Below are 15,464 nucleotides of genomic sequence, written 5' to 3'. Positions count from 1 at the left end.
AGCATATTTGAAATTAATTGTGCATTTAAATAAAGATCATTCCACGAGAGAAGCTTTTCTTAATACTGATATTGATGTTGACTATTTTTTGTAGAAAAGAAACACTAACGAATTTCTTTATAAATTGTATCTTAATTGACAAATTTCGGTCACACAACTGAACTTTCTTTACATCTTCAATGTAAAGACCCCTAGATTGATTTTATAGTAAATGTGATGTGATTATAATGCAAAATTGTTTTATTGACACGTCGTTTTTCTAAAATATCAACAATATTTTCTTTTTTCCTCATGATTTTAAATATTTTAAAAACTCTCTAAAGTTTCATAAAACAAAATGTGTATATGGGCAATTAATTATTATAAGTACATTCTTAAAAACACTTCAGTGAACTGTGAACTGGACAAATTACATGCAGAGGACATTGCTTTGACCAACTACAGCCCATTGAGTCACACTTTATTAAAAGCTGAGTTTTCTGAATAATGCTACGCTGCTGACATGTCTGGTAGACAGCTCAAAGGCAATCGAATGAATCAGCAAGTGAGGTCACCTTGTGTTAAAACTTTCCATTTCACTTAAACTTTTCTATTCCAAAAAAACAACCAGAAAGAGAGAGGAACAATGGCAACACGTCTACTCTATTTCTGGTTGTTATTTTTATTCAGAGCTTTGTTTGTTCTGATGATAAAGGAGCCATTTTGGGATTGGGGTTGTTGGTCTTGTTGATTTGAATGTAACGTCAGAGCCCAAGGAGTTAGTGAAAGTGTTTTTTCTGTATTTGTCAGACAACATGTGAGGCACTATAGTAAAAAAATAAAAGTGTAGGGTACATGTGGAAATATATCAAACAAAAGACTTTTTTTTTTTTCTGCTACCACAGATGATCTTACATAGGCTATCTAACAGCATTAAGTAGTTGTCTTCAGTGCCATCAAGTGTTAATCTACCATACATGGTTGTTTGAAGGATAATGAGGTCACTTTAGGGCCGACGTTATTCAGGTCATTTGGGAGGAGGCTTTGTGAGGAAATGCTAATGCTCATGGTCTGAAAGAAGACTGAGAAGTTGCACTAAAAAGGAAGTTTCTCTCCAGTTCTCTGTCTCACAGGCTTGATTAACAAACTGTATTTCTCAACAGTCATGATGCAGCTTTATAGAGCTCTGATCCTGTTTATGACTCTCTCTACAGGTAAGAACAGCTTAACTAGAATTTTTTTGGAACATTTTAACTTAAATAAATGTGTTGATGTTTAAAAGTGATAGTAAAACACAACAAGAAGGTGATGTCAGAAAGTTAAAGAAATAGCTATTAGCTGGTTATCTTAGAGACTGGTAAAAATAAGTAACAAATCATATCTTGTTTGTTTAATCCTTGGAATAACCAAAGTGTAAAAGTGTTTTTTATAGAGGCTGGTTTGAGAAAGTTGCCTAACCATAAGGAAGTACTTATTTTAATCCAAATCCCTGTTCTTTTCCTAAACCTAACCAAGTGGTTTTTATGCATAAACCAAACCAAACCAAACCAAACCAAACCAAACCAAACCCTCACCTGTTCCACAATCTTAAACACATGTTTGTTATTGATGGTACACCTGCCATGCCTGTCATATCTGAGGGTAGGGACAAGCAAAGTATATGGTGGTTTAGGTTGGAGGAGAGGTTATATGTGTGAGTGAGCTAGTGGACTTCATGGCTCTTTTGGAGTTTCTGGCCTGATATTAGCCTACAGTTAGAAAAATAAGAAGATCGTATGCCAAACTATTCATTTAAACTCAGTATTGTGATAGGAAGTTTTATTTCCGTTTTTATATATTCTCCACTTCCTTTATGTCATTTAATCTTTTAATGTTGCATTCTAATAATCTGTGTTTTATACTGTTTTCTTATTGTGCTTTTTACTTCTATTTTTATGCTTCTTTTATCATCTGTTAAGCACATTGAATGACCTCTGTGTATGATAATGTGCTATACAAATAGATTTGCCTTGCCTTGTCTATTCAGACGATTTTCATTTTGTCTGAATTTATCCTTCCACGTTCTCTTACTGGAAAGTTTCCTGACTTTTCCTCACTCTTTGTTAAAATCAGTAAAAAAAAAAAAAAAAAACATAAACAAAAATGAGACTTAGGTAATAATCTAATAATATGTGGCATGCCTTGAACAGCTGTGTTCTGTGTCTCTGTACAGTATGTGGATTAAGGTGCTACACATGCACAGTCGCCGACCCTAAATCCTGCATAGACACCAAATCTTGTTCTGTCATCTTCAACCGTTGTTTCTCTCTCAAAATAGACGGTAAGTTGTTTTTTGTTTTTTTTTTCACATCAGAACTAATGACAAAATCAATCATCTCATACAAAATGTTGCTCGTAATAAATGCGCAGTCACTGTTACACACAACATGATATGTTTTGTGAACTAGTTTCTGTGTTTTGCAATCATGCTCACAGGTTACAACATGGTTACCAAGGGCTGCCAAACCAGTCTAGCATGTGTAGGTGCCGTGGATTGCTGTGAAGGGGACTTGTGTAACAGTGCCGTGCCAACTGGTCCCAGTGTCATCCTCCTGCTGGTATCCTCAGCCATCATCACACTCTTTCTCTGAGGCTCTGGAACAGCTACGGCTGAGAATATTATGTTATTTCTATGCTGCACTTTTTCTGACTGAATTTGTACAACTTTAAGAATAAAAAATTTTTCAATATTAAAAGCTATGGATTAGTAGTGTCCCCTGAACCTGCACCAACTACATCAGACTGACAACACACAATATTGCCGGACTATTAAACCTTTATTGCTACAGCTTTGTTTCGAAGCCCTAATTAGAAAAAATTATGACAAAACAGGGAAAAGAATTTGAACAAACATTAGAAAAATGAATAAATGAGAATTAGCAAAGCACTCCAGCAGACATAAGAAGGGTGTTGCTGTACCTGGGCAATAGCGGAAATGCTTGGGGCACCAGGCTATTGTAGGGACAGAGTGAAAGGGATGTAGAGTACATGTAAATTACAGAGGCAAAAGTGCCCTGCCCTCTGTATTGTCAGTAGATCCACATAAGCATGACAATGTGACAGTGAGCCAGCCAGCAGGCACAGTATCAGGAACCTGAAACTGAAACAGCAGGAAATCATTTCTATGCCTTCTAAGTTCATTTGTGTGTGTCTGCATGTGTAGACCACATAGCAGGAAATGTTCATGGTTTGTTGGCTGAGGCACACACTCAGACTTTCAAAATGTATAAACAACTTTTTGTTTTTGTTAAATACCCACAGCCATCAGCGGAAAAAAAAATTGCATCTGCTCTTTGCAGTTTCTTGCTACACAACTCATAATTTAATGCATAGCTCACATCGCATGTACTTCTACTGATTTAAATTTCCTGACACACCAGGATCTAACCAATCCTTGCTTTACTACACATCTCCAAGATATAATGGAGGACCAAATATATAGCTGACAACTTTTTTTTTACTTTAAGGAAATCTATTTTAAACATTGAATGGTGACCAAATCTAAGCGACACTCTGCTGGGTCTCTGGATATTTGATATTTATTGTTAAAGTTTTATTTTATGGACCCATAAATTTGTAATTTCTAGGGAGTTTCCCTTAAAATATGATGTAATTTGACACTTATAGGTGAACTAGAGAAAGTGTTCTGTTTGTACAATGCCAAGTAATAAATTAAACATATGTGAGTGAATTTATTTAAAATACTAATAAAAGAAAATATCTAGCTACAGCCTATGTCGTTCAAAAATGAGAATTGTGTCAGTTAAATGCGACATTAGCGACATAATTTGTTTGAGGGACTTAAAAAAGACACATTCATTGAATCATCCATGTGAAATGCAGCATGTTGCTGCTCTTATGTGAAAACATGCTAACTCCAGTTTGGGTGATTTTTATGTTTTCAAATCATTTTAAGGATTACACTGTTTTGTTTTTAACAAAAATTACTCTAGCTTCTTTAAACCTCTCCATTATTCACTGGATAATTTCATTCTGCATAATTTTTGACTTAAAGTGACATTTTTGAAGCAAACACTTCTCACAACACTGTAGACAGAAAATGTATTCACAGCTGCACAAAGAGATATTATTATATCACTCAGTCACTAAAGACACCCTTCCTCTTTATCATCTCATGCTCACTACCTCCAGTTGGTCACAAAATGGCATCAAAGTAAAGAATTTTCAAAACCTACACATATGGTAGAGACTTCGACAAATGAATTAGGCGAAACATTTCTAAAAATGCATGATTTCGAATACAGTCACTCATATGTGTTTCTAGCAGACTTGGAGAGATGCTAGAGGAAATACGGCAAGAAAATAAACATGTCTCTATTTTCACGCTAGTTATCTTTTATCATTTATACATAGATTTGAATACATCCAGTGTTAAATGTCAGATGTTGCTATCAAAGGCGCTTACAAAAGAGACTCTATCTGCTACTAAAGATGATTTGCATATCATATCACTATGACAATCTACATGGTTGCTAAGGGGATATTGAGGTAATTTTGGATACATGTACAAGGGAGGAGTCTTTTAGAGGACATATAGCCTTCCTTGTTCAAGTTCTCAGATGCCTAAGAAGTTTGACAATATACGGACGGTTTTGGAAAAGGTCGCTTCCTCTCACAGGGTTGATCAACATTTTTCTCTCTGTTCACTATGAAACTTTATGTAGTTCTGACCATTCTGGTTATGACTCTGTCCACAGGTAAGAATCTGTTTATTATATTATTTGTGCTTTAATTGAGCATTTTAACATAAAATTGTTGTGGCTCTAAGGCCACAGCAAATATCTGAGGGATTAGAGAGTTTTATTTAATTGATTGTGCTGTAAAAAAAAATTGAATCTAACAAATGAGGCCAACAGAGAAACTGATTCAGGCAGGCTAACTAAGAGAGTATAAAATAAACTATACTGAAAATAAAAACCTTGAATCTAACAGCGTGGTGCCAGGGGAGAGGGAGGCTTGGGATTACCAGGTGAGGTGGGTCTTATATAACCTGGAGACAGTGGCCAGCTGCCTCCAGTTCCACCCAGTGTATATTTCTTTTAGATGTGATATAAAAGTTCTGTTTTTAAATCAGTGTTTTCTCTTTTTTTTTCCTTCTTTTTTTTAATGGTGAAAAATCTGAAAAACAACAAGCCTTAGATTAGGAGTATTTAAAACCATGTGTGACAGTATTTTGTGTTTCTGCGTAGCATGTGGATTAACATGCTTCACATGTGTGACCACCAACCGTCTATCCTGCACCGGGCTCACAGTTTGTTCAAGCTCTTCCGACAGTTGTTTCTCCATTGAAGTTGCCGGTAAGTGTCTCTTCCACACCAAAAGTTTGCTGATGATTTCTTAGATATTATCTTTCAGAATGGGTCTAGGCTGATATGTTGCTGTATTGAATACCGGGTGTTTTTTGTTGTCGGTGAAAGTGAGGTTTTTCCATCATGTCTTACAGGTCTCATCACTAAGGGCTGCAAAAAACGTTTTCTATGTTTAATCCCCAACTCTTGCTGTGAAGGGGACTTGTGTAACAGCGCCATTCCCACTGGTCCCAGTGTCGTCCTCCTGCTGGTATCATCAGCCATCATCACACTCTTTCTCTGAGACTCTGGATTTGACTTTTTTTCTTACCAAATTTGTATAACTCAAGATGAATAAAGAAAATTCCAATATGTACAAGCTGTGAATAAATACCTATCAATATTTGTTCAATAAACCACAATAATTCCTTCAGCAAAAATGATTATTTATTTAGTCCTAATTAAAGATGAATGACAAAACAGGATAATAAGTTAATTAAGTGTGTGTGTGTGTGTGTGTGTGTGTGTGTGTGTTGTGAAGAACTCCAGCCCTGCCCTCATGTAAACAGTGACAGCCAAATGCTGGGAGGGGGGGGGGGGGGCAACACTGACAAAAGCTTTCACTTTCTTCCGCATTTTATGTTACTAAACTAACTGCCAGCCATATAAATGAAAGCATTACAACCCTAAATACTATTAAATACTCACTCTTGAGTATTATGTGACACAGTTTAATTCACTTTCAGCACTGCAGGTGGTGACTACCGGACACATTTTCTTTTTGGGGTTTTACCATAGCTGTATAAGCTCGCTGCTGACACCGCAACAGCCCAACACAGTAGATAGAAAATTAGATTTAACTTTATCATGCAGAAAGTATTAACAGCTGCACAAAGACAGAATTTTCAAAACCTACATATATAGTAGAGACTTAATAACTTTGACAAATGAATTACGTGAAACAACACTTCTAAAAATGCATGATTTGAAGTGTTGTGCAATGTGTTTATATTTTCATATTAATGTACTCGGCCATCCAACGTCAGGTCATTGTGAAGCTAGCTATATGCAGTAATATTAGAATCACATCACTAAGGTAATGTTAGCCAATCAGATGAATGGAAAGTTGTACCCGTGTATGGAGACATATTCGTTTTTTAGACTAACATTACAGTTAAAGTACATTAACTGTAGAGACTGTTCTTTGCAAATTTTGTGTATTTTAAACATGTTCAAGCAATTAAACCTCGTGCAAAGGAACATTACATTTAGTCTGCCATGGAACACCAGTTTTCAAAGTAAGCTGAGTAATTTCCCTCATAAAACAATAAAACAGGAGCCTCAATTACCTCGATACAAAATTACAGTCATAGTGAACGTTAGATGCACGATAGCACATAGATATGAATATATAAACACATTGAACAACATTGCTCATTTATGACAATCACGTAGAGACATTTATCACAGCTATCTTGCGACAACATTTCACTCACTTCTCAAACTTCAAAACCTGTCCCAGTGAAAATAGTCCAGCCGGCCAGACTCTTTGCTGCATATCGTTCCCCTTCTCTGTCCCTGTATCTTCTGTCTCTCTACACTGTCCTGTGAAACAGAGGCGTAAAAAGCCCTCCAAAAAATAATTATGAATTGTCCACACATCCGCCAGCAATAATAGTCCCCCAGCAACATGGACCAATAATACAGACAGGCCTCTGCTCACTTCCATTATGGCAAAATTTAGTTTTGAGCCTTGATCACACTGAGACAGTTTCATGGACAGTGACATACTACTCTTGCATTGTTCTCTAAAAAATGGGCCAGTAGTAATTGCACATTTTCACTTATCTTCAGCTGCTTGACTTCAAGTATTGAGGATCATTATGAAATTAACATTTGCCAGATGTTAATTTTGTAGTTAATACTGACCCAGGGACTAAAGGGTGAGACAACTACATAATTATGCATTTTTAGGAAACTATTCCTTATTCCTTAGTCCATACACACATGCAAATTGGACAACTATTCTCTTACTTTCAATCAATTTAATAAAATCAAGCATTTTATTAAATTACATGTTTTGGTGTACCTTTATTGTATGGGTCCATACATTTCTAATCATTTTCAAGGAAGGTTCCTATAAATATATTATACTGTACTATTATTTGCCACAGATCACACACAGACTAGAGGAACTATTCTGTTTGTACACTGCCAATGAATTAATTATAAAATAAATTTGACTAAGGGCGGCACGGTGGGGCAGTGGTTAGCGCTGTCGCCTCACAGCAAGAAGGTTCTTTCTGTGTGGAGTTTGCATGTTCTCCCCGTGCCTGTGTGGGTTCTCTCCGGGTACTCCGGCTTCCTCCCACAGTCCAAAGACATGCAAACGGGGACTACGCTGATTGGTTACTCCAAATTGACCATAGGTATGAATGTGAGAGTGAATGGTTGTTTGTCTCTGTGTGCCCTGCGATGGACTGGCGACCTGTCCAGGGTGTACCCCGCCTCTCGCCCGAAAGGATGCTGGGATAGGCTCCAGCCCCCCCGCGACCCTACTAGAGGATAAGTGGTAGAAAATGAATGAATGAAATTTGACTAATAATAATTTCTAAAAAATGTCTTTCTGGCAGACTTGGAGAGATGAACTAGATGAACTACTGTAAATGGTAATGTCATAAGCATGTCACAATATTTCGACGGTAGTTATTTTTTTTATCATTAGCGCATAGATTTGAATAAGTTAAATGTCAGAGGTTGCTATAGCCATAAAAGGCAATCACTGCTGGAACATTTACAGTACATCCTGATTCCTGTCACACAACAGAGGTTTTATCTTCTACTAAAGTTGATTTTCATATTATATCACTTTAGTAATCTGCATGGTTGTCTAAGGGATAATGAGGAAATGTTAAATGTGAAATATCAGAGGTTGGTGTAGCTATCAAAGGAACTCACTGCTGCTGCAGTTACATCCTGATCCCTGTCAAACAAAAGAGATTTTAAACGCCGCTATAGATGATTTACATATCATATCACTTTAATAATCTATATGGTTGCCAAGGGGATATTGAGGTAATTCTGGGCTCACATACTAGGGAGGAGTCTTTTAGAGGACATAGTCCTTGTTCAAGTTCTCAAAGAAGACTCAGAAGTTTGACAATATACGGACGGTTTTGGAAAAGGTCGCTTCCTCTCACAGGGTTGATCAACATTTTTCTCTCTGTTCACTATGAAACTTTATGTAGTTCTGACCATTCTGGTTATGACTCTGTCCACAGGTAAGAATCTGTTTATTATATTATTTGTGCTTTAATTGAGCATTTTAACATAAAATTGTTGTGGCTCTAAGGCCACAGCAAATATCTGAGGGATTAGAGAGTTTTATTTAATTGATTGTGCTGTAAAAAATTTGAATCTAACAAATGAGGCCAACAGAGAAACTGATTCAGGCAGGCTAACTAAGAGAGTATAAAATAAACTATACTGAAAATAAAAACCTTGAATGTAACAGCGTGGTGCCAGGGGAGAGGGAGGCTTGGGATTACCAGGTGAGGTGGGTCTTGTATAACCTGGAGACAGTGGCCAGCTGCCTCCAGTTCCACCCAGTGTATATTTCTTTTATTGTCTATTTCTGTTTTTAACTCAGTGTTTTCTTTTTTTTTCTTTTTTTTTTTATGGTGAAAAATCTGAAAAACAACGAGCCTTAGATTAGGAGTATTTAAAACCGTTGTTTCTCCATCAAATTTGCCGGTAAGTTGCTCTTCCACACCAAAAGTTTTTACATCTACTGACGCTGACCATTTCTTAGATATTATCTTTCAGAATGGGTCTAGGCTGATATGTTGCTGTATTGAATACCGGGTGGTTTTTGTTGTTGGTGAAAGTGAGGTTTTTCCATCATGTCTTACAGGTCTCACCACTAAGTGCTGCAAAAACAGTTTTCTATGTTCAATCCCCAACTCTTGCTGTGAAGGGGACTTGTGTAACAGTCCCGAACCCGCAACCACACTCACACTCACACCCACACTCATAACCACAACCACAATCACTGGTCTGGTTTTTATTTGGTGAAAATTCTGAAAATCAATGATCCTTAGATTTAGAGTATCCTAAACCATTAGTGACAGTATTCTGTATTTCTGTACAGCATCTGGATTAAGGTGCTTCACATGTGAAACCACCGACCCTGAATCCTGCACACAGATCTCAACTTGTTCTGCCTTCTACAACCGTTGTTTCTCCATGGAAGTGAACGGTAAGTTGAAGCATTTATATCTAATATGGAGCATTTCTAAGATATTATCTATCAGACGGGGTCTGAGCTGATTTGTTGCTGTACTGAACGCCTGCTGGGTTTCTTCTCGTTGTTGCAACTGAGGTTTTCCCATAATGTCTTACAGGTCTCATCACTAAGGGCTGCAAACACAGTGCTCTATGTGTAAACCCCATGGATTGCTGTGAAGGGGACTTGTGTAACAGTGCCATACCCATACCCATACACATACCCTCACTCATACCCACAACCACAACCACAACCACAACCACTGGTATCATGATTTCTCTTTTTTGTTGTTATTAAAAATTCTGAAAACCAATGATCCTTAGATTTGGAGTATCCTAAACCATTAGTAACAGTATTCTGTATTTCTGTACAGCATCTAGATTAAGGTGCTTCACATGTGTAACCACCGACCCTGAATCCTGCACACGGATCTCAACTTGTCCTGCCATCTCCAACCGTTGTTTCTCCCTCGAAGTGAATGGTAAGTTGAAGCATTTATATCTAATATGGAGCATTTCAAAAATATTATCTATCAGACGGGGTCTGATCTGATTTGTTGCTGTACTGAACGCCTGCTGGGGTTTTTTATTGTTGAAACTGAGGTTTTTCCATCATGTCTTACAGGTCTCATCACTAAGGCCTGCATACACAGTGCTCTATGTGTAAACCCCATGGATTGCTGTGAAGGGGACTTGTGTAACAGTGCCATACCAACACGCACACACTCACTCATACCCACAACCACAACCACAACCACAACCACTGGTATCATAATGTCTCATTTTTGTTGTTATTGAAAATTCTGAAAATCAATGATCCTTAGATTTAGAGTATCCTAAACCATTAGTGACAGTATTCTGTATTTCTGTACAGCATCTAGATTAAGGTGCTTCACATGTGAAACCACCAACCCTGAATCCTGCACACGGATCAAAACTTGTTCTGCCTTCTACAACCGTTGTTTCTCCATGGAAGTGAACGGTAAGTTGAAGCATTTATATCTAATATTGAGCATTTCTAAGATATTATCTATCAGACGGGGTCTGATCTGATTTGTTGCTGTACTGAACGCCTGCTGGGTTTCAATTTCGTTGTTGCAACTGAGGTTTTCCCATAATGTCTTACAGGTCTCATCACTAAGGGCTGCAAACACAGTGCTCTATGTGTAAACCCCATGGATTGCTGTGAAGGGGACTTGTGTAACAGTGCCATACCCACACCCACTGGTATCATGATTTCTCATTTTTGTTGTTATTGAAAATTCTGAAAATCAATGATCCTTAGATTTGGAGTATCCTAACTCATTTGTGACATTTATTCTGTATTTCTGTACAGCATCTAGATTAAGGTGCTTCACATGTGTAACCAGCGGCCTTGAATCCTGCACACAGATCAAAACTTGTCCTGCCATAGCCGACAGTTGTTTCTCTCTTGAAGTGAGAAGTAAGTTGTTCTTCCACACCTGAAGCATTTCAAAAATATTATCTATCAGACAGGGCCTGCGCTAATATGTTGTACTGGATGTCTAGTGGTTGTTATTGTTGAAACAGAGGTTTTTCCATTATGTCTTACAGGTCTCTTCATTAAGAAGACTGTTAAGGGCTGCCAACGCAAGGAGCTATGTGTAAGCTCCATGGATTGCTGTGAAGGGAACTTGTGTAACAGTGCCATACCCACTGTTCCCAGTGTCATCTTACTGCTGGTATTCTCAGCCATCGTCACACTCTTTCTCTGAGGCTCTGGATTTGACTTTTTTTTTTTCTTACAAAATTGAAGAAGAATAAACAAGAAATCTCTAAATCTAATAATCTTTTGTATGATAAGTTCCTTTCAATGTTATATTTTGTACAGTTTATTAAAATATGCAGGACTGTATCAGGACTATCACATTCACATAACCCAGTTGGATGTTTTCCTACAATCCTGCAAAATACTTTTTGAACCCACAATGCCTCAGCCTCAGTCTACTTAACTTTCTCTCTTCAGCTTCCAGAATAACAAATTTTAATTTTTTAACCACAGGTTGAATGTAATGTCTCCATTTTGCATCTTTTTTCCATTGTTCTCGTCATTTCCCTCTCAATGCCTTCTCTGATTTTGCTTTGAAGTTCAACTTTTCCCAAAGGATATATTCATATCTATTTCCGTTTTCTTTAAAGTCGTCTTAACAATACGATTTGCAGTTTCATTACCCTGAACTCCATTGTGCCTAGGGCCCCAGAATAGCCTGATTTTTCAAGCAGGTCGCCTGCTTCATCATTGGGAGGCAATGTGTATGTTTAACTTAACATCTCTGTTTAATGTTTATGTGTTGTCCTGAGTTTTTGTCCTAGTCAATTTATGAGTTTTATTACAAATACATTTAATGATTGGACATGCTATTAGGGATTCACTGAGACGCAACACTAATGGCCGGAGAGAGGAAGTAAACATTCCAAGACCTTCCTTTTATTGTCCTAAATAACATCTGTCATGTCCATGTCAGAGGACCACCTTGTCCTCTGCCCCCCTATTTACATGGCTGTCCTGGGACATGACAGATGTTATTTAGGACAATAAAAGGAAGGTCTTGGAATGTTTACTTCCTCTCTCCGGTTATTTCACAGGGTTGACTAAAAGTAATACTAAAAATAAACTCAAATGAACTAATTTTAACCTCAAGAAGAATAAACATTTTGTCATGTGAAAGCTGTGATAACAACAACAAAAAAAAAAAACGTGTTGTTTAGTTCCTTCAATTCTGCATTTCACATCACTACAGCAAAAATAGGTTTGTTATGAAGTAATTGTAAAAAATTAGTGACAAAACACAACATAAAACATGAATCTTGAGTAAATTAATAAATTGTGGTCAGCTGTTGATTCTGACGATTGTTGAAGCAAACCCTTACTATCTGGCCTGGTATTTACTTTTTTACACTTATCACCATATAGCTGTGCTGTACTGAATGCCCGGTGGCTTTGGTTGTGGAAAAAAAAGAGGTTTTTCCATTTTGTCTTACGGGTCTCATCTTTATGGGCTGTTGTAACAGCAAATAATGATCTTGAAATGCAATGTTGTTACAAGATAACATTATTGCTTAATCTGTGAGTGGTTCTTATATTTTGGCTAGTGGGTGTACATAGCACATTAAAAATAAAATAGTTCAATAGTTCATTAGTGATAAAAGTAAATATCTATAATTTCTTGGCAAGATGCGAGGAAATGCAAATATTGAAGACGATCAAAATGTTGAACAATGAAAGGAAGGACTTGAAAAGTTCACATCCTCTCTCCGGTTTTCCTTTCACAGAGTTGACTGAAAATAATATGTAATATGTGCCAGTTAAAGCTGACATTAACCAGTTTTACTAGTTTGTTTGTAGGAGTTCAAACAAAGACACATTCAATGAATTATCCATGTGAAATTCTAATTCCAGTTTTGGCGGTTTGCATGTTTTCAACTCATTTTAAGGATGACACTGTTTTGTTTGAGGTAACAAAAAAAATCTCTGACTTCTTTAGCTTTTGAAGTCCTTCCAATATTCACTGGTTAATTTCATTTTGCATCATTTTTAACTTAAAATGATATATTTCAACTTTTTACAAAACACTAAACACATACTGTTTGCAGACAGACAATTGAACTGGTTTTTGTTTTCCTTGGTGTAGTATACTTTAATGCAGTAAGTATTCAGTCGCTTAAGGACCCTTAACATCATTGTTCACTTTAGAAATGCATTTCCATTTAGACTCACTACAACCAGATGGTCACAAGATGGTGCCAAAGTAAGGCCTTTTCAAAACATGGAGTAGGTGTACAGTGGCGAGGTGAGCTGAGGTTATTCGGCTTTCTTGGCGGGAGGCCTTGAGAAAAAATGCAAATTGTAAAAAAAAAGGACTGAGAGGTTGGACTATAAAAAGGAAGGATTTGAGAGCGCTCACATCTCCTCTCCGGATCTCCTCTCACAGGGTTGATTAAGTCTGTTTTCCTCTCTGTTCATGATGCGGCTTTATGGAGCTCTGATCCTGTTCATGATTCTGTCCACAGGTGAGAACAGCAGGTGTTTTAATGCACTTTGGATGGATATTGTAATACAAAGAAATTAAAGTTATCAATCTGTAGAAGTTGTTGTTCTTGTTGTTCTTGAAAAAAGGCAGCGGTGTCCAAAAGTTGTTTTGAATACATGAATGTATGAATTTAAACATACTTATTTTAAATAATATTAAAAGGATGGAAATATTTTGTAAGTGGTGATTTTGAAAATGCCATTTTCAACACTTCCACATTGTAGTGTAATAATTTCTGTTTTCCATGGATGGGCTATAAGTTTGTTTGCATTTTCTCTCATGTTTCATGTTGCCTTAGTGTTATTTTTCCAAGCTGTTGTTGCAGAACCTTTCTGATGACTGTCTTCTTAGTGTAGGAAACCTGTTTTAAATGTGTGGAAACATTAAAATTTGTAAAACATTTTAACTTGTAAAATTGTGAGCCTAACATTTGGAGTGTCTTAAACCATGTGTGACGGTATTTTGTATTTCTGTACAGCATGTGGATTGAAATGCTACTCGTGTATAACTCCTCACCCCACACTCTGCAGACGGATTTCAACTTGTCCTGAACCCCTGGACCGTTGTTTTGCCGTCAATGTCTCAGGTAAGTTGTCCTACACCACTAGAAGTATCTATATCTAACACTGAACTCTTCAAAGATATTATCTATCAGACAGGGTCCAAGCTGATACGTTGCAGTACTGAATGCCTGGTGGTTTTTGTCGTTGTGATTCAAAACTGAGGTTCTTCCATCATGTCTTACAGGTATCCTCACTAAGGGCTGTCGAAGAAGTATTAACTGTATAAGACGTTCGCATTGCTGTGAGGAGGACTTGTGTAACAGCACCATACCCACTGGTCCCAGTGCCATCCTCCTGCTGGTATCCTCAGCCATCACTTCACTCTTTCTCTGAGGCTCTGGAGCATCTACAGCTGAGAATATTAAAATACTTTTTTTTTTTTTTTTTTTTCTAAAACAAATTTGTATGACTCAAGACCAATAATATATCAAACCTAATAATTTACTGAATAAAACCACTATATTATGAACTATTAATTTGTTTAATTCCCATGGTTCTTCTTTTTAGTTCCTTAGGTTTAATATTACTATTTCAAGCAATATATAGCCTAGCTTTGTTATGAAGCCATAATTAGAAAGTTGAGCGACAAAACCAGACTTAGAATATGAGTAACTGTGTGCAAATCAATAAATTATATTGTTAATTGTTGATCCTGAAGATTATTGAAACAGACCACCAGACTTTCATGTTTTGGACATCCTGGTTTGATGTGTTTTGTTATTTTTACACTTACAACTGCAAAGTGCTCATAAGTCTCCCTGGCAGACTTAAGAGAAACTAGATGAACTCATGTTGAAATAAACTTGCCCCAACACTTTAACATTAGTTATGTTTTATTATTTACACAGATTTCAAAAGGCTGGATGTGAAATGTCAGATTTTTACATTAGTATTTATTGCGTCTGTATCACAGCAGAGATGTTACCTGCACTATAAAACAAGAATCCCTTGAAATGCCAAGTATCTTCAAGTATCTCGACTCAAGCGAAGTAAAAGGTTTGTTTTTGTAAAAAAATCTGGTAAATGTAGCTGCATCTGCTCAGTGATACTTCGCTTAGTAAATATCCTTTTTGTCTGGTCTGCACATGAGGCCAATTTGTTATTGTACAGTTCTGAGAATTCAAGTTTTTAATCCATCTTTCAGTTCAAGCTGTGGCCAACAGTGATTGGCTGCGACCACAAAGGTCATCGTAACTCGGGTCTAAATTCAACAAATTTGAACTTTTGCAATGCACCAC

The 15,464-nt window shown here is 36.9% G+C and overlaps 3 protein-coding genes across 3 annotated transcripts; all 3 read left to right on the top strand.

Annotated features, from left to right (window-relative positions):
- Nucleotides 1–1,078: 1,078 nt before the first annotated feature.
- Nucleotides 1,079–2,700, top strand: LOC111237765 (lymphocyte antigen 6G-like). Its single transcript, XM_022766982.1, has 3 exons — nt 1,079–1,193; nt 2,192–2,299; nt 2,455–2,700. Exons 1-3 carry the CDS (start codon nt 1,145–1,147, stop codon nt 2,607–2,609), a joined length of 312 nt encoding a protein of 103 aa, XP_022622703.1. The 5' UTR covers nt 1,079–1,144; the 3' UTR covers nt 2,610–2,700.
- A 1,912-nt stretch (nt 2,701–4,612) lies between these two features.
- Nucleotides 4,613–5,757, top strand: LOC111237766 (lymphocyte antigen 6G-like). Its single transcript, XM_022766984.1, has 3 exons — nt 4,613–4,736; nt 5,229–5,336; nt 5,483–5,757. The coding sequence occupies exons 1-3, from the start codon at nt 4,688–4,690 to the stop codon at nt 5,629–5,631; spliced, it is 306 nt and encodes a 101-aa protein (XP_022622705.1). The 5' UTR covers nt 4,613–4,687; the 3' UTR covers nt 5,632–5,757.
- A 7,764-nt stretch (nt 5,758–13,521) lies between these two features.
- On the top strand, nt 13,522–15,046 carry LOC111237705 (CD59 glycoprotein-like). Its single transcript, XM_022766905.1, has 3 exons — nt 13,522–13,643; nt 14,142–14,249; nt 14,411–15,046. Exons 1-3 carry the CDS (start codon nt 13,595–13,597, stop codon nt 14,557–14,559), a joined length of 306 nt encoding a protein of 101 aa, XP_022622626.1. The 5' UTR covers nt 13,522–13,594; the 3' UTR covers nt 14,560–15,046.
- Nucleotides 15,047–15,464: the final 418 nt, after the last annotated feature.

Source organism: Seriola dumerili, unplaced genomic scaffold (assembly GCF_002260705.1).
Source record: "Seriola dumerili isolate Sdu_G_001 unplaced genomic scaffold, Sdu_1.0 BDQW01001090.1, whole genome shotgun sequence".
Taxonomy (NCBI): Eukaryota; Metazoa; Chordata; class Actinopteri; order Carangiformes; family Carangidae; genus Seriola; species Seriola dumerili.
The sequence above is the reverse complement of the archived record's forward strand: the minus strand, read 5'-3'. Positions and strand labels throughout refer to the sequence as shown.